We start from the raw sequence: 24500 nt of genomic DNA, 5'->3' as shown, positions 1-24500 counted from the left end.
CACCAGTCACCTTTGCATACCATTACAGTAATAAAATAGTTTTCAATGAAGTCTGGAATCTAGATACAAACTCACATAATTATTTTAGAAATATAAATAGAGAGAGAGAGAAAGAGTGAAGATGGGGGACAAACATGCTTTAGTTTAGCATACAGAAGCAAGCATTCAAAAACAGAGGATGTTGTTCTTCTCCACATGAGACAATTGAGCACATAGGAAAGAAAACACATTCATAAGTTGATAAATATATGGAAAGGTGGGCACGAACACTCATTGGGAGTTTTTTAAGGGGCAAAGCGAGCTCTGTCATGAGGAGCAGAGAAATCGATGTTGGAACCAATTGGAACAATACCGAATGGATTGATGGATGGGTGGCTTCCGTAGTAGTGCTTCTTGATGTGTTCCATGTTAACGGTGCTGCTCATGCCATTGGTTTGGTATATGTCTTTGGTGTAGTTGAACAGATTTGGATACTCTCGTATCAGCTTCTTGTTGCACTTGAAATGAACAACATAAACCTGCATGAAATATGAAAGAATGAGGTGAGTTAGCAACTAAAACATTGTTAACAAAGTTATGCAGGGAAACTGACTCAGTAAATTGAGTTCTGTCAAAGAAAAATAGTTAAGATGAGTAATTCTGAATGCCAATTCTGGAAATTGACTGAAAAATTATTATCAAATTCTGACTTCAGCTGTGCTTTATTTTGTCAGCAACTAAACAAAGGAAAAGCAAGGCATCAAATATGCTACATTTGATTTGAATACTAATGTCTTGGATATACTTGCTTAATGTAAAACTACCATAAATAAGACACTTCTAATTTGAATACTAGAAATTGCATCTGCTTTTGGATTTGAATAAGTTTTTGCTTCCAGTTACAAAAACTAAATATTGTACGAGGGCTGAAAATACCATTACGAAATGTGATTAAAGTCATCAGGACCAAAAAGAAATATTCTTCACTTAAGAGATGAACTATACCTCATCAAATCTTATGAGAGTGACAAACAAGCGCACATCAGCTTCAGTCAACACATTCCCACAAATGTACCGCTGCTTGCTTAGTATCTCTTCACACTTGTCCAAGGCTTCATATAACTTTGTGACTGCCTATTTTGGCAAATGAGATGAAAGCAACAACTAATTATAGCACGAGAAAATTTATAGTTCATTAAAGATGAACTGCAATAGCAACAAACATGACCTCATCGTAAGGCTCTTGTTTCTTAGCAAATCCACACCTGTAAACACCATTGTTAATTCCATCATATACCCATTCATTGACCTCATCAATAAGAGGCTGCAAATGAGTAGGGTATAAATCCAAATCCACATTCTCTGCCATATCATTAAACTCAGTGTTCATCATACGTATTATATCCGAGCTTTCATTGTTGACAACTGTTTTAAGCTTTTTATCCCAAAGAACCTGCCATTGCATTTGATTAAGAAGCATAGCAGATATGTCCAAACAAACTGAAAGGATATGCAATAGAATAATAGGATGCTTTTGACACTTACTGGAACAGTATATTTTCCAGAATAATTAGGGCTTGCAAACTCATAAAGAGCTCTGATACTTGTAACTCCATTTAGCTTATCAGGTTCAGCTCCTGGTTCTTCCATGCTAGAAGCAGGAAAAACCCATCCATAATGCTCATCAGTTTCCTTGGTCCTTTCCCATTTTGGTTTTACAGACTATAAACAGATTGGATAATCATCAGAATATGTTTAGAACAGGAGAAGCTATTCAAAACGTTCGAAAGTCTGTTATGAGACTCACCGAGTAGCTGATTACATTGTCCAGCCCTTTGAGCTTTAAGTATGCTAAACACCTGGATGCCCACGGACATGCGTATGATACATATAGATGATACCTACCAGATTCTGCAGGAAAAGGAGATGTCTTATCTCTTGAAATTAAACTCCGAAAAGTTGATGGTGTGCGATTGAATGCACCAGACTCGGAAGTCTCTTCCAATGCTGATCGAGCCATGTGAACCGAATGCTGGATTTTATAGTATTTAAGAGTTTCAGTTAAAAACAATTTATCACCTTGATAACATAATAGCAACACAAATAAAAGAAAAACCTTCAAGAAACCTTGTAACAAAACCATTACTCAAATTTGCATCGTTTGAAGTATAGGACGTTGAATGATTAATCATGAATACTTGCCTCGAACAATTTTAGAACATGACATCCTCTGTTTATACAACTTACAACAGCAGAACAAGAAATGCATTGGGAGCTAAACTCAAATTTGAAAGAAGTCCATTCATTATTCTAAAAAACAAATATGTTTCTACTTCCTATTGAAAAGTAATATGTAATGGTAAATAAAACAGAGACCAACCAAATATAAATTTCTAATAGTGAGATAGAATTTACAGAGGATTTTTCTTTATTTCATTTGTTTCTTTGAAAATGAAATAAAAACGCCTAACACAATTTGATATTGAAATAAATATTGCAAAGTTGACCTAGAAAACAAATATATCCAAGGTTAGCCTAAAAACTACAGATATAATCTATTCTAGTCCAATATATTCTCTTCTTCACCTTAACCTTTTACTTCTCTTCTCCTACTTCTCACCGTCTTCATCTCCATCAGCCAACCGTGAATAATTTTTTAAGATGAACCATGACCTTAATATGGCATTCTTTGGATCAGGAATTATCTTTTCCACAACTACAAGTCCTATAGATCTCAATCTCCAAAACTAATCAATCCAAGCTCAACCAAATTGATCAATTGAACCCATAACAACTTGGTTTTGAAGGCAATTGCTCGGAACTCTAGGATGAAAACCAGAATAATCATAAAAGACAAGTACAAGCAAACAGCTAGAAAGAAGAAGAATAAACAAACATTAATCCCTAACAACAAATCTGAATTACATCCTCTGCTTCTATTATAATTACCATACAAACTTAGAAAAGCTAAAGCCCTCTTAACCCATTGCAATCACACTTCCAATCCCAATTTTGAGCTTTTGGGAACACATTCTACCATTCTTATTCTCCACAATCCCACTTTGAGAATAAGAGTAAAACAGAGAAACACATTTCCATTTTCAAAAGAAAAGAAATAGCGATGAGTGGAATAATCCAATTCAAAAATTTTAATTGGCGCACAACATCAACCATGGATCCTTGCACTATTGGTTATGAATTAAATCAAAACTAATTACCAAAATGACATCTTTTCACATCTCCATTTTCCTATCCATGCCTAGCTAGCACCTCCATCATGGAATCTATTACCAAAGCCTATTAAAAAAAAACACTGTTTTGCAGAAACATCCTAAAAGGAAACAGAGAAACACATCTTGTAACAAAATTCAGAACACAATTTTTTTTTTAGTCAAACAATCACTAACCAAAACAGGATCTTGTGCATATATATATATTGAAAAACGTAGACAAGCCCAGATCGAACTCTCCAATCAATTGGAGAATAAATGAAATACCAGTACTCCTGTTGATGGTGTGGCTTGTGCATGTTCACAAAACATGTCACTTAGAGACCATGCATGAACATTCTATATGGATGTTGTTAATTCCTCCAACACCTATGCAACAGGTGGAACATCTGTTAGTGAATTATGGTAAACTACACATTACCGTATTTTTCTTCAGTGCTGAACTTTTCGGAAATCTAATGATATTTCTATGGCTGATATGTCTATTTGATGTTATAAATATATATGAAAGATTTGTAGATGATATTACCTCTGAAGACTTCATTTGCCTAAATTATTAAGTTTAAGAGAGAAGAAAACTTTATTTGCCTAAATTCAAAAACATTGGAAAATCATAGCTAATATTAAATCAAACAACAGCTTATCCATCATTCAGAAAAAGCTGCATAAATGAATATGAAACCAAAATCAGAAGAAGCACATAGATGAAGGAAAACCAATGCAAACAGAAGAACTAACTGAAGAGTAAGAACACTTGTTGTTCTTCTCACAAATTGCAGCATCAAATTAATATTACAAAAAAAGATAAACTTTTCAATATCTCATTCATATCATACACTTGAAGTACAATGCTAAAAATTTCCTCTTATGAAAACACAAAAATAATCATCCAAACAATTCCAAACGCCGACCAAAAGATCTCAGCAAAAATTAAAATTTCCCTTCATATGAGTGATTGTCAACAAGATCCACTTTTGAAATTCAAAAACCTATATTTTCATCACTTGATCTAGCACTCAAAACAGCCAAATCAAACCACTTGAAGACCATAAGAAGCGAATTACCAAGTATTACCAACTAGATCTAGCACTCAAAATAGTCAAATCAAACCAAGATCCCACAATAAAAAATCCAACTTTTGCATAAAAAATCAGAGAAAAACCAAAAAAATCCAGCTTTTGCATAAACAATCAGAGAAAAACCCACAACATCCCAAACAAACAAAATCATCAAACCACAGTTAGATTCACATAAACAAAATACATACAATAAAATGAGCTCTAACCTCAAAGAAGTAGATGATGCCACCCAAAGAGACACCAGAGAGTGCTAGATTAGAAGAACCGCAGAGAAACAGTGAAGACTGCAAAGAAAAAAGAGAGAATGAGATTTGTGATGAATGAGTTTTGAAAAAATTAACAGTGAATAGAATTTAAGAAAACCTCATAACTATGTATAGATCATCAACGAGAGACTGCCGGTGAAATGAAGGTGAAGGAAAGAGGTTTTCTGAAAGGTTTGGATCAGGGATGATTTAGTTTTCCCATATGAGGTTTCTCAAAATCCCATGATTTGGTTTTATGGCCAAATCGGCCGTAGAACCAAATTAAGGATTTTGGGCCAGTCAAAAGTATTTGGCTGGTCAAAGGAAAACTAAACCCTTCAAAACAAACAGATGAACATAAAAAGTGGTGCATTTGGAGTTACATGTAACTCCAAACAGCACCTTAATCTTAGAAAGAAAGTGTAGTAAACCAAGCAAAAACTATAATCCCTTGATGCATCAAGGCAACATACAAACAATTCTTTCATAAATTAGACATATCGGCATCAAAATCAAATAAAGACAATAAAAGAAAAAAAAAATCTGAAAAAGGGAGGCTAAGAAGAAAACCTTGCGGAAAGAGAAGGTTCTTTGGAAGACGAAGGTCCTATGGCAATGGAGAAAGGATGGTGATGGCGACAAGATCATGCGAGATGCGACCGAGCTTTGCAAGCTCTTCGCTTTGCCAAAGCTTTATTTATGAATAATGAATATACATACAGGAGCATGCCATGCCAGCTGAATTTTGTACTTGAATTTTACTGATGGACCCCTGATTAATATCAATTTTGCAAATAACTCTATTGATAAGGCCCTTTCCTTTGAAGCAATGATGCAGCCCTAACCTCAGGGAGTCAAAAGAATTTTTTTAAAAAGGACAATTTTAAATGATCCAATTGTAAAATATGATGGAGATTGGTGTGACAATTAAAAAACTATTTATAAAAAAAATTAGTTTATTCATCATTTTAACAACTATTTCGTATTTTATTTTTCGGTCTTTTGAGAAAAAAGAATGAATTATTTTTTTTTTTTTAAATAAATGTGGATAAATCACAGTTTTATTGAAATGAATTACTTTTCAATAAAATAAAATAAATAATAATAAAATTAGAAGGTAGATAGTTCATATGAGAGAGAAATCTATTTTAATCGGATGAGATCCCTCATCAATGTAGCCGCCACCATTTTATATAGTTATATTGACCCTCATCCCACAATAGCCATCATCCCAAAATATGAATTATTATAAAAATGATTTTTTAACAGTCTCAATCACCATATAAACTTGTTATATTGTAGAAGAAAATTCAACCCTTGATCTCCTACTATTATACGGTTATTATCCTAATATTTTTTTAATTATATTTCTTCTAGAAGAAAATTTTCAAATATTTAATTATATCTAATCAAACCAGTTCATTAGTGATAATACACGATACTTATATATAACTTATTCCTTCAAACTCAACCATATCCACCACCATCTAATAATAATAATAATAATAATAATAATAATAATAATAATAATCACTTCTTCAACTCAACCATGAGCCCATGCAAACAGCTGAGGAGCCATGGCAGAAGGCACACCAACTCCATATAAGTCAGGCATCTCAATGCGGTAGTGATGATGATGATGATGATGAAGCATGCCACTTCCAGTAATAGTACTCTCATGTTTCTCCAATGGAAGATGATCAAATCCAGCCGTCATGAAAGACGCCGCCATGACCACCGTTGGGCTCGCCGCAACCAATGGTCCTACTATGCTGCCACCAAACACCTGCCGGCCCTGAGAACCACCCAAGAAAACAGTCAACCCTGTGCCGGCCGCCAGTGCTGGTGGAGGAACAAAGGATCCTAGCAATGATAGGATCTCAATGTTGAAGCAAATACTCAGAACCTACCGGTGGCTGCACAGAAGGCAAAGGAAGTTGACTGGGTCTCAAGGCTCTTTTAATTGTTAGACTATTCTAATATCCATTTTGATCAAGTCATTAAATTTTTATTTATTAAATTATTTTTTATAATAATTATACTATAACATAGGACTCACATTCAATCCATTAACTCTTACCCATTAAATTATTTCTCATAATAATTATACTATAAAAATGACCCACAATTATTTTATTCATTTTATTAACTATTTATATTTATATATTTTATTAAACATATTTATTTAATAAAATAATTATATAAATGTATTTACAAAATTAAATTTCAAAATAAATATTTATAATAATAAAAAAATATATGAATAATAATAAATTACTATATTAATTTGAAAAATTAATTAATTTGTTAATGATAAAAAATAAAAAATAATTTATCAAATATGAACAAATAAAGAAATAATTTCTATAAATTAAAAAATACTAAAAAAATTACATAATTAAACTCTTAGGAAAAGATATAAAACACTAATTTTCGTTTTCATTCACTCTAAAGTGGTGTCAAATATGCTTAATCAAGTATGAACAAAGTTGATGGTGTACTTCTTGATAATGTAATTCTGCATCTCTTATTAAGTATTGTTGAAAATTTTGACTGCATCCTCGACTTACAAGGAATGAGAAATCACTTTCTTTGTTATCCCAATTTGTGATTGCATCTCCTTCATCTTCAACAATCATGTTATGCAATATTATGCATATGTACATTATATCTCTCAATTTTCCCTGTGCCAAAAATGGGCAGGGCCACGTATAATTGCCAATCGAGATTCAAGTAAGACAAATGCATTCTCAACGTCTTTTCTTCCACCCAATTGCATTTCATTTGGACTTGATTCTCTTTGGTCTTCTGGATATGAGAAACTTTTAACAAATGTTACCCAATCTAGATAAATTCCATTAGCAATATAATATCCTTTTATGTATGTTGTATCATTAACATTGAACTAAATTTCTGGAGCGTATCCATATAATACATCATTGAACAAAGGAGATTGGTTGAGCACATTTATATCATTATTAGAGACAACAACTTCGAAGAATGCATGCCAAATCCATAGGTCGGCTGAAGCAACCGCTTCTAACATAATTGTTGGAACCTCTTGATATCCTCAAGTAAATTGGCCTTTCCATGTGACTGTGCAATTATTTCAATGCCAATGTATGCAATCTATGCTACCAAGCATACCGGGAAAGCCGTAACTCTCTGAATGTAGATGAAGTAAACGTCCAACATCATCTTGCTACAAAAATTTCAATAACGCATCGACAAAATTTAAACATGCATTCAATTGCAGTGCATTCAACAATTCAGCCCATCTTGCTTCAATTTCTTCATCTATGTTTGGTTTTTTTTACCACATTTGACTTCCATTTTCTTTTCACCTTTGCTTTTGCTGTTGTTGCTTTTTTGACCAATCGAACAGACCTTGACCTCACTGTTATCTATAACAATACTTGTATTTGCATTGGACGATGATGTATAAGCACCGTTTTCATTGATCTTTAATTTTTTTAAAGACCTACCAAGAGGAGTATTTGCTTTCCATTTTGGATCATCTTTCAACATAACCCAAATATGCTCATGGATGAAATGTTTTATATGATTTTGATAATATAGAGTACGAGCACCTTCCTTCAATTGATTATCATTCCATCCACTATAACGCTCCTTTAATAATCTATTATAATTGGTTAAATTCATTAATAAGTGGAAGCATCCAAAACCAATGTTGCTTACAACTAGTTGTTTTTTTTCTTGGATTAGATCACCGATTTCATTGAAATACTTGGCCACTCATTTCCAAAACGTCATATTTTTTTGGGCAATGCCTATAACACTATCAGTTGAAATTGTAAGTCATGCACTCACGAGCATTTTATCATTTTTCATACTCCACGCCTGCCACTTGTAAACTTGATTTACATGTTGGTCTTCATTCAGAACGATATTTTCAATCCCTGATTGTGTGGAATAAGGGGGAAATTGAGAATCAGAAAATGAACATATTTCTGTTGTATTCTGTTGATCGGCACGAGAATTTTTATCTAAATTTTCGGGATCGCTTGATGGAATCTGAAAGCCACTTGTTTCTACATTGGTTTGTTGACTTGCCATACCTATGTTTGGATTGAAGAAACCTGGTCCAGAAAACATAGGATAATCATATGAAAATTTGGTTGATTTTGGACATTTGGATAAAAATGAAAAACATTTGTGAAGTAGGATAATTTTGAAAATTTTCCATATTATGTGGGAAGAAATAATATGGGAAATTTTGAAAATTCGAAGCTTGGGAGGATGGAGGAGTATTTTTATGCATAATATAGTTGAAAATTTGAAGATGAAGAAATGTAGAAGAATGTAAGTTTTGTTTGAGAATGTATTTATAGAGGTAAAATGAAAATTTAAAAATTTTAAAAAATTAACAAGAGAGCCATTGCCCAACATTTGAATTTTAAAGGTTTGAAAAAATAAATTATAAGCCCCACGGTTTAATTAAATTAAAAAAATATTTTTTTAATAAAAAAATGGACATGGGTTCCACAGGTTGAGCGCTCAGTGGCTGAGCGCTAATAATGGGGCAACTTTACATTAAATGCTTATTGAGCACAGGCGCAAATGCCATTATAGACAGGGGCAGACCCACATGGGTGGCAGCCCGGGCTGAAGTCTGGGCTGGCCGGCCGAAAAACCTTAGAAGAACCGTGTCCAATGAAGGTTAAGCCTAAGAAATTTTATATGAATATTAATGTTTAATAATATTATTTTTGTATTTAGCCAATATATAATGGGCATGTGCTTGAGTGGTTTGCGGGAGTTGGATAACAGGAGCCCACCATGGTTCAAATCCAAGAGTTTACAATGTTAAGTTTTTAATAATTTTTAGTAATTAAAAACAATTTTTTTTTCAAAAAAAATGTGGAAATTTTGAAAATTATAAAAAAACAATGTTCTAAACTTTATAATTTTTTAATAATTAAGAAAAAATTAAATTGATAATGTGGCATGACTAAATGCAAAAAATTTAGTAATGAAATTTTTTTCTTATTTAAAACTTACTAAAATTTTAAGGTTTGATAAAATTTGAGAAATTATTCAAAATATCCCTCACAATGATAGTAGTTGATTTCAACCCCCTTACCGATGAGTTATGGTTCTGCCACTAGTCATGGTTGGACTGAGGAGAGGCCATAGTTGGGCTAAGAACGCCGAAAAATTAAAGGGTGACGAATATGAAAACATTGACTTTTATCTAAGCCCGGGCTTAACTAAATTTCTGGGTTCGCCATTGATTATAGATGCTCTTAGATTGGGCTAATGTACAAAGTACTTAGCATGGAGATTTATGCATCCAATTGGATGGATTGGTACATGTGGAGCCACTTACTTGGATGTTTACTTTTTCCTTTGTGTAACTATTTGTTTGTTGCCATGTTGGTATGCACTTTATCTCTTGTCTTTATATTCAGTATGTTTTGTATCTTTTAAACTCAAGCTAGCTAATGAATATTAAACTTCAGTGCAACTACTTGTAAACATTTGAGCATTGTGTAAGTTTTGTGCTACATCTCAAAACCTTCACAGTTTTATCAGTGGTATTAGAGAACAGAGACTTCATGGCTAGTTGCTGCTGCTCATCATCAAGGGAGGCAAATGTGCCGTTCTTCGAGGGAGAGAATTACAATTTGTGGAGCTTGAATATGAAGATGATGTTTCGGTTGAAGGATCTTTGGAGCCTCTTGGAGAAAGGCTTTAGTGAAAAGGGAGATGAAAATAGGCTCAAAGAGAGCTTAAAGAAAGACGTGAAGGCTTTATATTTAATACAACAGGCTCTTGATGAAAGGGTGCTCATCAGGATATTTGAAGCTAAAGCAGCTAAAGAAGTTTGGGAGACTTTGAGGACAAAGTTCCAAGGAAACCAAAACATCATCACAGTCAAGTTGCATGCTTTGCACCCTGAACTAGATACTACGAAGATGAAACAAGGTGAGAAAATTCAGGATTTTGCTTAGAACATGAGCACACTCACAGTTGAGGAATTGAGTGGCTCATTAAAGCGCCATGAATCAATCCTTGATATGGCTCTTGGACAGGAGAAAGAGCTAGCTTTGTAAATCAAAACTCTACAAATTAATGATCCGAGCACTCATAGAGGAAGAGGATGAGACCATGGTTTTTTCAGAGGCCATGGACGTGGTCACAAACTAGGGAGAAGCATGGAAGCTTATCAACCTAATGAAGCTACCAAACAGCAAAATGGAGTTCAGTGCTTTGTGTGTAGAAAGTTTGGGCATGTTAAGACCCAATATTGGTACAAAACCAAGGAGCAAAATGTGGCGATTGTGGCAGCTAAGGAACCAAAGCAAGGAGATGTTCAAGGGTTACTCTTCATGGAAAGTAATGGACTAAAGCATAAAGATGAAGGTGCATGGCTCGTGGACAGTGGTTGTTCCAACCACATGGTGGGTGATAGAAGACTATTTGAAAGCATAGAAAAAGTTCCACCCTAAGTCATTAGACTTGAAGATGGGAATACACTGGAAGTTGTGGGCATTGGAATGGTTACACTGAAAACAAACTCATGGCAAATTAATGTACTAACTAACGTTCAATTTGTACCTAACTTAGCTCACAATTTACTAAGTGTAGGGACAAATCATGTCATCTGGTTATAGAGTGGAGTTCGCGGATGGAGATTGTACAATTAAAGATAATCAATTCAATACTTTGTTGGCAAATGACTTCGTGAGTGCTCATGTTGTGCAAGGAGAAGAAGAGATGTCAAAGCTCTAGCATAGACGCTAGGGGCACCTACACCTGAGAAGCTTGTAAAGTTTATCTCAAAATCAACTGGTGCAAGAACTTCCATCCATCTCAACACTGCAGCCATGTGAAGCTTGTTCTCTTGGGAAGCAAACAAGGTAATTGTTTCCTAAAGGATAGGCATAGCAAGCAACAACAATATTGGAGCTAGTTCATGACGACTTAGTTGGGTTGATGCAGACACCATCACTTGAAGGCAATTTATACTTATTCTTGTTAACTGACAAGTTCACCAGGCACAGCTGGGTATATTTCCTTTAGAGAAAAACAGAAGCTTTGCAGAAGTTTAAGGCATTCAAGCTTCTGGTTGAGAAACAATTTTCATTGCCAATGAAGACACTCTGGATTGATCGTGGTGGGGAGTTCAAGTCAAGTGACTTCAAAACGTTTTGCGAGCGCACTAGAATCCGGCAACATGTCACGGTACCTCACTCGCCTCAACAAAACAGTGTTGTAGAATGAAAAAACCGAACGATGATAGAGATGACGAGGACTATGCTAAAGGAACTAAACACACAGACGGATTTCTGGGTGGACATAGTAGCCACCACCTTTTACATACTTTATAGATCGCCGACGAGAGCGCTTGACCAGTCAACGCCTTATAAAGCGCTAACCAGGTCAAAACCAAAGGTGGGCCATCTTTGGGTGTTCGGTTGCCTCGTAGTTGCAATTATTGACTCGCAAATGAGAAAACAGGTTGACTCCAAATCACAGAGGATGATTTTCATTGGGTATTGCGAGAACTCAAAAACCTATAAGGTCTTTGATCTATATACGAAAAAGGTACAAGTCAACAGAGATATGCACTTTTTCAAGAATAAAGGGTGGGATTGGTTGAAATCGGATGACTCGGATGCTAAAAACTTCATGTCGAATGCTGACATGGAAGAAGACTCAAATGGTGAATAAGTGGGCAACTAACAGTCGTTGGATTCTAGAGATGTGCTGCTGAAGAATGGTCAAATCACAGACAACTTATTTCCTAGCATGCACGGACGAACGCAGCATATTGACACTCGATTCCATTTCATTTGTGGCCTTATGAGTAATGGAACCATTGACATTCAGTATTGTAACACTCATGGTGAGCAGCTCGCTAACGTTTTCACTAAGGCATTACCGAATCATATATATGCCTACTTTCGTGAGGCTCTAGGTGTGAAGAAGAAGTTCTGAGTAAGGGAAGGATGTTGAAGCAAGTATTTAGAACCTAGTGGTGGTTGCACAGAAGCTAAGGGAAGTTGACTAAGGTGGCGCTTAGTTGGATGTAATTCTAAATGCAGTGTATTTTCAATTACAATGTAACTTAAAATACTTGGATTTCAAAATACAGTGCATTCAAATTTTCTGTTTGGTTGGATGTAACTAGAATTACTGTATTATAAGATTTTTCTGTTTGTTTGGAAGAATTTGTAAAACTGGAATTGGAAAACACATGTTTGGTTTGATAAATTTTGGGTGATGATTACTCATGGTAAGATTACCCCCATATTTTATTATATATTAATTTGTTATGATATTGTATTTATTAATGATTTATTAATGATTAAGTTTAGTATAATTTCATTAGAAGTTATTATTATATTTGAACCATACGTCTTAATTATTATTATTATTATTATTATTATTATTATTATCATTTAACAACAAAAGAACTTATTCATTAAATATTTATTAATTATTAACTTTTTAATTATAAATTTATTTTGAATAGTATTTATTCTTTCTAACTTATTAGTATATTTTGAACACTACCTTATAATAAATGTTACCATTTAACAACAAAATATCTAACAAATCTTCATCTCCTTCCACACTTCTTTGTTCTCTCTCTAACAAATCTTATACTTAGCTAAGGAGAAACAGCTATATTGGTTTGCTCCTCTTATACAACCCAAGAAAAACACATCGCTGGTTGAAGAGATTTTTCGCTTACCTCACTAAAAAAATTCACCGAAAATCGCAACGAAATTTCGTTAAAATTATATAAAAAAACCCTAAAATTTATAATAAAAAAGGAAGAGAAAAAATCAAAACCTTCACAGTTTTATAACTCAAAACGGCCCTGCAGTGTGATGGTGGCTCCCTGTCTTAGCGTCATGTTCATCACGCATCCACTTCTTCGGAGAACACACTCCACATTGCCATCTTCTTGCAAACCCGACAATGTAGTCAATGATGTCACAACCATGCAGGACTCACCTATGTGTAGCATAGTTAATATGTAAGTGTTGATCGATGTTGATCAAGTTTATTATCAATAGTTTTACCTCCATGGCATGAGCACGTAGGACGTTGGGATTATCACAGGTGATGATTATCGGCGGCTTAGGCTTGTTCTTGGAGCTTGCTAACCAGACTCTGAGACGGAGAGCTGATATGGGGACCATTGGAAGTACTAACATTGATGATTTTGTGTCATCAGTGCAGTCCGGTTGATGTTCATGGTCGTGAACATTGAGAGCAGAACAGTTGAGAGCAGGCATAGTTGATACTTAGCAACAAAGTTGCTTCATCTAGTGAAGCTTTTGCAACACATCATGTTAATTTTCTGCAAAAATAAAAGAACATGGACATACTTCATGTATGAGGAATTTTGATGTTTCTTAATGCTTCAAAATTTTCAGGAATAATAAGGGGCTTAAAACTTACTTGACCCTGCGCCAACTTTATAATCCCTCCTGTGGAATAATCACAATCATCAGGAATGAGAAGAAAGCAAAATCAAATTCATTGTAGTTGTGTCAAATGAGCACAAATGAAGCTCAAGCTTGAACCAGGACAAGTGACAACAGAGAAAATGTAAACTAATATGTAGAGCTGACAGTTTCCAATTCAAAATTAGGAGCATTGAGTTCAAATGTGAAGCTGATAAACTAAGCCAGAAGGAAATCATTGAGTAACAGTGACTAAAAAAGTACTCCAATAAACAAAGAGCATGCTCAAGAGGAAGGAGTGAGGTTGATATGTTTTACCCAAAGTGGAAGCCAGCAACATCAGCGCAACAAAGACAACTGGGAAAGAAAAGAGTGCTTCAGCTCTTCTTGCCATTCCTTTCTCCCTTATTTGTTGAAACAAAAACAATGGAGATAATTAGATTTGGATGTAAGATAGTGTGGTAGAGAACCAGAGTTTATATTTTACCAGTTTGTCGTTTGGTTGGCCAGGGTGTGGGTGTAGATGAGCATGTTGGCATAGATGGTATAGTAGACAATAGATGGACTATGAACGGTTGTTTTTGTTTTTAAGAATAGGTGTGTAGAAGTTGAAAAGACTTTGGTTTTTAAATTCCAATTAATTTTGGAATTTGAATAATTTTTCAACTTTCATAGAATTTAATTCTATAATTAAAAAATTTCAAACCTTTTGAATTCTAAAATCATAAGTTTTATAACTATTGAAACTCCAAAATTTATGTTTGGAAGTTTAATAGTTAGTCACATTAAGTTTGTAATTTTGAGGATTAGTCTCAAAAGTTATGTACATGCTTCTTTCCACAAATTTTTGGAAGGACAACACACTTTTTTCTTTTTACCATCGCTCTCGCAGAATAGCTAATCTCTAAATTCCATGTGATAAAACTTACATAATTCAGTTCGTCAAAGTTATAAAGTGGTGCTACCTTGCAACTGAAGACCGTTGTATCTTATAAAGTAGACGCTAGTTTTAACCCGAGCAAATCTGTGTAATACACATGCCTCAATTTTGTCTCTCATCTTTTAAATTAAGTCCTCTCACTTTTAATATAAACTTTTGTTTTATTTATAATTTTCTAATTATTAATATCCCACATAGCTATAATCGATTGTTTTCCAACAATCTTAAAGTAGTGTCGGTGGGAATTCTGGGTCTCTCCAGTTTCCTTTTCATGTTAAAGGTTTAAATCAAACAGACAAAACCATGTAATTTCATGTAATGGCGGTCTCACCCTCACTTCATCAGTCACATTTGCATACCATTACAGGAATAAAAATGTTTTCAATGAAGTCTTGAATCTGGATACAAACTCACATAATTATTTTATAAATATAATTAGAGAGAGTTTCTAATGCACGTGATTTATCAACTTTTAACAAAAAAAAAAATAATAATAATAGAAGAGAGAGAGAGAGAGAGAAGATGGGGGACAAACATGTTTAGTTTAGTATACAGAAGCAAGCATTCAACAGAGGATGCTGTTCTTCTCCACATGAGACAATTGAGCACATTGGAAAGAAAACACATTCATAAGTTGATAAAAATATGGGAAGGTGGGCAGGAGCACTCATTGGGTGTTTTTTTTAAGGGCCAAAGCGAGCTCTGTCATGAGCAGCAGAGAAATCAATGTTGGGACCAATTGGAACAATGCCGAATGGATTGATGAATAGCTGGCTGTAGTAGCTCTTCTTAATGTGTTCCTTGTTAACAGTGCTGCTCATACCATTGATTTGGTATATGTCTTTGGTGTAGTTGAACAGATTTGGATACTCTTGTATCAGCTTCTTGTTGCACTTGAAATGAACAAAATAAACCTGCATGAAATATGAAAGAATGCGGTGAGTTAGCAACTAAAGCATTGTTAACAAAATTATGCAGGGAAACTGGCTAAGTACATTGAGTTCTATCAAAGCAAAATAGTCAAGAGGATTAATTTTGAATGCCAATTCCGGAAATTGCCTGAAGGTTATTATCAAATTTTGACTTCGGCCGTGCTTTATTGTCGGCAATTAAACAAAGAAAAAGCAGAGCATCAAATAAGCTACATTTGATTTGAATACTAATTTCAAGGATATACTTGCTTAATGTAAAACTACAATTAATAAGGCTCTTCTAATTTGAATGCTAGAAATTGCATCAGCTTTTAGATTTGAATAAGTTTTTGCTTCCAGTTACAAAAACTAAATATTGTTACAAGGGATCAAAATACCATTACAAAACGTGATTAAAGTCATCAGGACCAAAAAGAATATATTCTTCACTTAAGAAATGATTACCTCATCAAACCTTATGAGAGTGACGAACAAGCGCACATCAGCTTCAGTCAACACATTCCCACAAATGTACCGCTGCTTGCTAAGTATCTCTTCACACTTGTCAAGGGCTTCAAATAACTTTGTGACTGCCTGTTTTAACCGATGAGATGAAAGCAACCAAATAATTATAGCATGAGAAAATTTATAGTTTATTAAAGATGAACAGCAATAGCAACAAACACGACCTCATCGTAAGGCTCTTGTTTCTTAGTGAATCCACACCTGTAAACACCATTGTTAATCCAATCATATACCCATTCATTGACCTCATCAATAAGAGGCTGCAAATGAGTAGGGTATAAATCCAAATCAGCATTCTCTGCCATATCATTAAACTCGGTATTCATCATGCGTATTATATCCGAGCTTTCATTGTTGACAATTGTTTTAAGCTTTTTATCCCACAGAACCTGCCATTGCATTTGATTAAAAGGTCTCAAATATGTCCAAACAAACTGAAAGGACAAGCGATAGAATAATAGGATGCTTTTGACACTTACTGGAACAGTATATTTTCCAGAATAATTAGGGCTTGCAAACTCATAAAGTGCTCTGATACTTGTAACTCCATTTAGCTTATCAGGTTCGGCTCCTGGTTCTTCCATGCTAGAAGCAGGAAAAACCCATCCATAATGCTCATCAGTTTCCTTGGTCCTTCCCCATTTTGGTTTTACAGCCTATAAACAGATTGGATAATCATGAGAATATGTTTAAAAAAGGAGAAGTAATTCAAAACGTTCGAAAGTCTGTTAGGAGACTCACTGTGTAACTGATTACATTGTCCAGCCCTTTGAGCTTTAAGTATGCCAAACACCTGGATGCCCACGGGCATGCGTATGATACATATAGATGATACCTACCAGATTCTGCAGGAAAAGGAGATGTCCTATCCTTTGAAATTAAACTCCGAAAAGTTGATGGTGTGCGTTTGAATGAACCAGACTCGGAAGTCTCTTCCAATGCTGATTGAGCCATGTGAACTGAACGCTGGATTTTATAGTATTTAAGAGTTTCAGTTAAAAACAATTTATCACCTTGATTACATAATAGCAACACACATAAAAGAAAAAGCTTCAAGAAACATTGTAACAAAACCATTACCCATATTTGCATCATTTGAAGTATAGCATGTTGAATGATTAATCATGAATACTTCGCCTTGAACAATTTTAGAACACGACATCCTATTTTTATACGACTTACAACAGCAGAACAAGAAATGCATTGGGAGCTACACCCAAATTTGAAAGAAGCCCTTTCATTATTCTAAAAAACGAATATGTTCCTATTGAAAAGTAATATGTCATGGTAGATAAAACAGAGCCCAACCAAATATAAATTTCTAATAGTGAGATAGCATTCACAGAATTTTTCTTTATTTCATTAGTTTCTTTGAAATGCCTAACACAATCTGATATTGAAATAAATATTGCAAAGTTGACCTAGAAAACAAATATATCCAAGGTTAGCCTAAAAACTACAGATATAATCTATTCTAGTCCAATACATTCTCTTCTTCAACTCAACCTTTTACTTCTCTTCTCCTACTTCTCACCATCTCCGTCTCCATCTCCATCAGCCAACCATGACTATTTTTTAAAGATGAACCATGACTTTAACATGACATTTTTTGGATCAGGAATTATCTTTTTCACAACTACAAGTCCTATAGATCTCAATCTCCAAAACTAATCAATCCAAGCTCAACCAAAGTGATCAATTGAGCCCATAACAACTTGGTTTTGAAGGCAATTGCTCAGAACTCTAGGATGAAAACCAGAAGAAGGATAAGAAGACAAGTAAACATTAATCCCTAACAACAAATCTGAATTACATCCTCTGATTCTCTTATAATGAACATACAAACTTAGAAAAGCTAAAGCCCACTTAAACCATCGCAATCACACATCTAATCCCAATTTTGAGCTTTTGGGAACACATTCTGCCATTCATATTCTTCACAATCCTATTTTGAGAATAAAAGGGTAAAACAGAGAAACACTTCTCCATTTTCAAAAGAAAAGAAATAGTGATGAGTGTATCAATCTAACTCAAAAATTTTAATTGGCGCACATCCTCAACCATGGATCCCTGCACTGTTGGCTATGAATTAAATTTAAACTGATCACCAAAATGACATCTTTTTACATCTCCATTTTCCTATCCATGCCTAGCTAGTACCTCCATAATGGAATCTAGTACCAAAGCCTTCAAAGATTAACAAAGACACAGCTTTGCGGAAACATCCTAAAAGGAAACAGAGAAATACATCTTGTAACAAAATTCAGAACACTGGTTTTTTTTTTATGCCAAACCAATCACTAACCAAAAGTGGATCTTGTGCATATATATAATGAGAAATGTAGACAAGCCCAGATAGAACTCTCCAACCAATTGGAGAATAAATGAAATACCAGTACTCCTGTTGATGGTGTGGCTTGTGCATGTTCACAAAAACATGTCGCTTAATCTTAAAAAGCAAGTGTAGTAAACCAAGCAAAAACTATAGTTCCTTGATGCATCAAGCCAACATACAAACAATTCTTTCATAAATTAGATATATCGGCATCAAAAAAAAAAAAAAATAAAATAAAATCCTGAGAAAGGGGGAATAAGAGGAAACCTTGTGGAAATAGAAGGATCTTTGGAAGACAAAGGTCCTATGGCAATGGAGAAAGGAGAATGATGGCGATTTGATCATGCAACCGAGCTTTGCAAGCTCTTCGCTTTGCCAAAGCTTTATTTATGAATTATGAATTTGCATACAGGAAGCAGCGTCATGCCGTCTGAATTTTGTACTTGGAATTTTATTGATGGGCCCCTGACAAATACCAATTTTGCAAATAACTTTATTGATAAGTCCCTTTCCTTAGGAACCATGATCACTAATGTCAGAGTCATACCGATGGGAGGTTACTGTCACCAATGACTAAGTTAATTTTTTCCCCGGAAGACTATAATGGTGCAACGCCAGTCTTTACCCGTTACTAGCCAAGCCTCACCTTATCACAAATGTCAACTTAGACTTTTATGATCACACATACAAAGATAGGTAGGCCCAAAACTTAGACTTTTATGATCACACTTGATCAATTCTCATTTCTCAAACAATACAATGCTTCTTTCTGTTTTGGTAAGTGTTAATGCTCAAATGTGAAAAATTAACTATCTCTTTGGATTTTTAATGAAATGATAATCTTAATGTTATGACTTAATTTACACGGTTGGTTTACCACTCCCAATCACAAACCCTTTATAAAATGACAGGTAGGGTTCTGAAGACCCACCATGATGAAGACTGGAGACTGAGATGATAATGATCAGGGGAGGGTTGGAGCCTTGCCTGAGTGTTGGTGATGATCAATTAGTTCCGTGGAGATAGGTGATCAAAGTCTATTGAGTTTTCCATGGTTAGTAGGTCTTGTTTGAAAGCTTTTATTTATTTTATTTGGCCAAAAAGAATGATTTATTGAGTTAATGTATGTGTTAGTGATGGAGATGATGATGTTGTGTTGTGAGGAGATCGATGAGGGGGTGGAGGGGGTGGAGGGGATGCAGAGTGTCATGCGAGCAAATGAAAAAAATAGTGGCACTACCATATCATGAATAAAAGTGGATAAACGACAATTTATTAATGAAGAAAGAAAGCGGGAAAATAAAGTCGAGTGAAAAATAACAAAGCTAGAACAAATAGAGGGAAAAAGTAACAGGTTATCCCTAGCAGATGAGTAAAAATAGAGGAGCTGTAAAAAGAAAGTGAAAAAGCGAAATCGAAAGCCGTGTCAGTCATCGTCGAGACAGAGTTAGAGCCCATGAGGATCATTCACCATATCATTTTCTGTGAATGATCCTTCTCATTTTCTCATTGTTTTTTTTATAATTATATTTCTCCTTGAAGAAAAATTTCAAAATATTTAATTATATCTAATCAAACCACTTCATTGTCATAATACATGGTGCATAATATATAACTTATTCCTTCAAACTCAACCATCATCTCCACCATCCTCCACCAATAATAATAATATTAACTAGGCCAAGAATGTTCTTTCAGTCCTTAATATGGAGAATAAATATTGGGTCCAAATTATGCTTCTCAAGATGGGGTACAAACATGTTTTAGTTTAGCATACAGAAGCAAGCATTCAAAAACAGCTGATGTTGTTCTTCTCCACATGAGACAATTGAGCACATAGGAAAGAAAACACATTCATAAGTTGATAAAAATATGGAAAGGTGGGCATGAACACTCATTGGGTGTTTTTTTAAGGGGCAAAGCGAGCTCTGTCATGAGCAGCAGAGAAATCAATGTTGGGACCAATTGGAACAATGCCTAATGGATTGATGGATGGGTGGCTTCCGTAGCCCTTCTTAATGTGTTCCATGTTAACGGTGCTGCTCATGCCATTGGTTTGGTATATGTCTTTGGTGTAGTTGAACAGATTTGGATACTCACGTATCAGCTTCTTGTTGCATTTGAAATGAACAACATAAACCTGCATGAAATATGAAAGAATGAGGTGAGTTAGCAACTAATGCATTGTTAACAAAATTATGCAGGGAAAATGGCTCAGCAAATTGAGTTCTGTCAAAGCAAAATAGTTAAGAGGAGTAATTCTGAATGCCAATTCTGGAAATTGACTGAAAAATTATTATCAAATTCTGACTTCAGCTGTGCTTTATTTTGTCAGCAATTAAACAAAGGAAAAGCAGTGCATCAAATATGATACATTTGATTTGAATACTAATTTCTAGGATATACTTGCTTAATGTAAAACTACAATTAGTAAGGCACTTCTAATTTGAATACCAGAAATTGCATCTACTTTTAGATTTGAATAAGTTTTTGCTTCCAATTACAAAAACTACATATTGTTACAAGGGCTCAAAATACCATTACAAAACGTGATTAAAGTCATCAGGACCAAAAAGAATATATTCTTCACTTAAGAAATGAACCGTACCTCATCAAATCTTATAAGAGTGACAAACAAGCGCACATCAGCTTCAGTCAACACATTCCCACAAATGTACCGCTGCTTGCTAAGTATCTCTTCACACTTGTCCAAGGCTTCATATAATTTTGTGACTGCCTATTTTAGCAAATGAGATGAAAGCATATAGCACGAGTAAATTTATAGTTTATTAAAGATGAACTGCAATAGCAACAAACACAACCTCATCGTAAGGCTCTTGTTTACTAGCAAATCCACACCTGTAAACACCGTTGTTAATCCCATCATATACCCATTCATTGACTTCATCAATAAGAGGCTGCAAATGAGAAGGGTATAAGTCCAAATCAGCAATCTCTGCCATATCATTAAACTCAGTGTTCATCATGCGTGTTATTTCCGAGCTTTCATTGTTGACAATCGTTTTAAGCTTTTTATCCCAAAGAACCTGCCATTGCATTTGATTAATAAGTATCACAAATATGTCCAAACAAACTGAAACGACATGCGACAGAATAATAGGATGCTTTTGACACTTACTGGAACAGTATATTTTCCAGTATAATTAGGGCTTGCAAACTCATAAAGTGCTCTGATACTTGTAACTCCATTTAGCTTATCAGGTTTGGCTCCTGGTTCTTCCATGCTAAAAGCAGGAAAAACCCATCCATAATGCTCATCAGTTTCGTTGATCCTTTCCCATTTTGGTTTTACAACCTATAAACAGGTTAGATAACCATCAGAATATGTTTAAAAAAGGAGAAGTAATTCAAAACTTTCAAAAGTCATTTAGGAGACTCACTGTGTAACTGATTACATTGTCCAGCCCTTTGAGCTTTAAGTATGCCAAACACCTGGATGCCCACGGGCATGCATATGATACAAATAGATGGTACCTACCAGATTCTGCAGGAAAAGGAGATGTCTTATCCCTTGAAATTAAACTCCGAAAAGTTGATGGTGTGCGATTAAATGCACCAGTCTCGGAAGTCTCTTCCAACGCTGATTGAGCCATGTGAACTGAACGCTGGATTTTATAGTATTTAAGAGTTTCAGTTAAAAGACAATTTATCACCTTGATAACATAATAGCAACACACATAAAAGATAAACCTTCAAGAAACCTTGTAACAAAACCATTACCCATATTTGCATCATTTGAAGTATAGGATGTTGAATGATTAATCATGAATACTTAGCCTTGAACAATTTTAGAACATGACATCCTATTTTTATACAACTTACAACAGCAGAACAAGAAATGCATTGGGAGCTAAACTCAAATTTGAAAGAAGTCCATTCATTATTCTAAAAAACAAATATGTTTCTACTTCCTATTGAAAAGTAATATGTAATGGTAAATAAAACAGAGCCTAACCAAATATAAATTTCTAATAGTGAGATAGAATTCACAGAGAATTTTACTTTATTTCATTTGTTGCTTTGAAATGAAATAGAAATGCCTAACACAATTTGATATTGAAATAAATATTGCAAAGTTGACCTAGAAAACAAATATCTCCAAAATTAGCCTAAAAACTACAGATATAATCTGTTCTAGTCCAATACATTCTCTTCTTTGCCTTAACCATCTACTTCTCTTCTCCTACTTCTCACCATCTCCGTCTCCATCTCCATCAGCCAACCATGACTATTTTTTTAAGATGAACCATGACTTTAACATGGCATTTTTTGGATCAGGAATTATCTTTTTCACAACTACAAGTCCTATAGATCTCAATCTCCAAAACTAATCAATCCAAGCTCAACCAAAGTGATCAATTGAACCCATAACAACTTGGTTTTGAAGGGAATTGCTCAGAACTCTAGGATGAAAACCAGAAGAAGGATAAGAAGACAAGTACAAGCAAACAGCTAGAAAGAAGAAGAATAAACAAACATTAATCCCTACCAACAAATCTGAATTACATCCTCTGCTTCTCTTATAATGAACATACAAACTTAGAAAAGCTAAAGCCCTCTTAAGGCATCGCAATCACACATCTAATCCCAATTTTGAGCTTTTGGGAACACATTCTACCATTCATATTCTCCACAATCCTATTTTGAGAATAAAAGAGTAAAACAGAGAAACACTTCTCCATTTTCTAAAGAAAAGAAATAGTGATGAGTGTATCAATCTAACTCAAAAATTTTAATTGGCGCACATCTTCAACCATGGATCCCTGCACTGTTGGCTATGAATTAAATTTAAACTGATCACCAAAATGACATCTTTTTACATCTCCATTTTCCTATCCATGCCTAGCTAGCACATCCATCATGAAGTCTATACCAAAGCCTTCAAAGATTCAAAAAGACACTGTTTTGCAGAAACATCCTAAATGGAAACAAAGAAAACAGAGAAACACATCTTGTAACAAAATTCAGAACACTGGTTTTTTTTTATTTAGTCAAACAATCACTAACCAAAACAGGATCTTGTGCATATATATATATATATATATATATTGAGGAACGTAGACAAGCCCAGATAGAACTCTCCAATCAATTGGAGAATAAATGAAATACCAGTACTACCTTTTGATGGGGTGGTTTGTGCACGTTCACAAAAACATGTCGCTTAATCTTAGAAAGCAAGTGTAGTAAACCAAGCAAAAACTATAGTCCCTTGATGCATCAAGGCAACATACAACCAATTCTTTCATAAATTAGACATATCGACATCAAAATCAAATGAAGAAAAAAAAAATCTGAGAAAGGGGGGTGGGCTAAGAGGAAAACCTTGTGGAAAGAGATAGGTTCTTTGGAAGACGAAGGTCCTATGGCAATGGAGATAAGATCATGCAACCGAGCTTTGCAAGCTCTTCGCTTTGCCAAAGTTTTATTTATGAATTATGAATATACATGCAGGAGCACTGCCATGCCAGTTGAATTTTGTACTTGAATTTTACTGATGGACCCCTGATAAATATTAGTTTTGCAAATAACTTTATTGATAAGTCCCTTTCCTATTCCTTTGAAGCCATGATGCCTAATGTCATAGTCATACCGATGGGAGGCTACCGTCACCAATGACATAGTATTTATTTTCTCCCCAAAGACTATAATGGTGTAACGCCAGCTTTTACCCGTAGCTAGCCAAGCCTTACTTTGTCACAAATGTCACTAAGGTCAAGTGCCGGCGAATAAAACAACACACACAAAGATAGACAATCCCAAAACTTCGACTTTTATGATCATGCTTAATC

At 34.6% G+C, this 24500-nt stretch overlaps 3 protein-coding genes across 9 annotated transcripts; all 3 read right to left on the bottom strand.

The window, feature by feature from the left end:
• Positions 1–60: 60 nt before the first annotated feature.
• Positions 61–5224, bottom strand: LOC120261095 (glutathionyl-hydroquinone reductase YqjG-like). Of its 6 annotated transcripts, none has more exons than XM_039268778.1 (8): positions 4652–4829; positions 4495–4572; positions 3477–3578; positions 1787–2011; positions 1525–1701; positions 1208–1432; positions 985–1113; positions 61–518 (listed from the first exon to the last, which is right to left on the bottom strand). In XM_039268778.1, the coding sequence occupies exons 3-8, from the start codon at positions 3519–3521 to the stop codon at positions 285–287; spliced, it is 1035 nt and encodes a 344-aa protein (XP_039124712.1). In that variant the 5' UTR covers positions 3522–3578; positions 4495–4572; positions 4652–4829; the 3' UTR covers positions 61–284. The 6 variants fall into 6 exon arrangements, with proteins under 6 accessions (XP_039124712.1, XP_039124713.1, XP_039124710.1 ...); XM_039268779.1 differs by having other exon boundaries at positions 4660–4829; XM_039268776.1 differs by lacking the exons at positions 3477–3578; positions 4652–4829 and adding an exon at positions 5104–5224.
• A 10218-nt stretch (positions 5225–15442) lies between these two features.
• Positions 15443–24089, bottom strand: LOC120261096 (glutathionyl-hydroquinone reductase YqjG-like). Of its 2 annotated transcripts, none has more exons than XM_039268784.1 (6): positions 24034–24089; positions 17097–17321; positions 16835–17011; positions 16520–16744; positions 16296–16424; positions 15443–15833 (listed from the first exon to the last, which is right to left on the bottom strand). In XM_039268784.1, the coding sequence occupies exons 2-6, from the start codon at positions 17307–17309 to the stop codon at positions 15603–15605; spliced, it is 975 nt and encodes a 324-aa protein (XP_039124718.1). In that variant the 5' UTR covers positions 17310–17321; positions 24034–24089; the 3' UTR covers positions 15443–15602. The 2 variants fall into 2 exon arrangements, with proteins under 2 accessions (XP_039124718.1, XP_039124716.1); XM_039268782.1 differs by lacking the exon at positions 24034–24089 and adding an exon at positions 18958–19090.
• On the bottom strand, positions 20357–24166 carry LOC120261097 (glutathionyl-hydroquinone reductase YqjG-like). Its single transcript, XM_039268785.1, has 6 exons — positions 24034–24166; positions 22092–22316; positions 21830–22006; positions 21513–21737; positions 21299–21427; positions 20357–20830 (listed from the first exon to the last, which is right to left on the bottom strand). Exons 2-6 carry the CDS (start codon positions 22302–22304, stop codon positions 20600–20602), a joined length of 975 nt encoding a protein of 324 aa, XP_039124719.1. The 5' UTR covers positions 22305–22316; positions 24034–24166; the 3' UTR covers positions 20357–20599.
• Between the last annotated feature and the right edge of the window lie 334 nt (positions 24167–24500).

The sequence above is a fragment of the Dioscorea cayenensis genome, chromosome 5 (assembly GCF_009730915.1).
Source record: "Dioscorea cayenensis subsp. rotundata cultivar TDr96_F1 chromosome 5, TDr96_F1_v2_PseudoChromosome.rev07_lg8_w22 25.fasta, whole genome shotgun sequence".
Classification (NCBI taxonomy): Eukaryota; Viridiplantae; Streptophyta; class Magnoliopsida; order Dioscoreales; family Dioscoreaceae; genus Dioscorea; species Dioscorea cayenensis.
The sequence above is the reverse complement of the archived record's forward strand: the minus strand, read 5'-3'. Positions and strand labels throughout refer to the sequence as shown.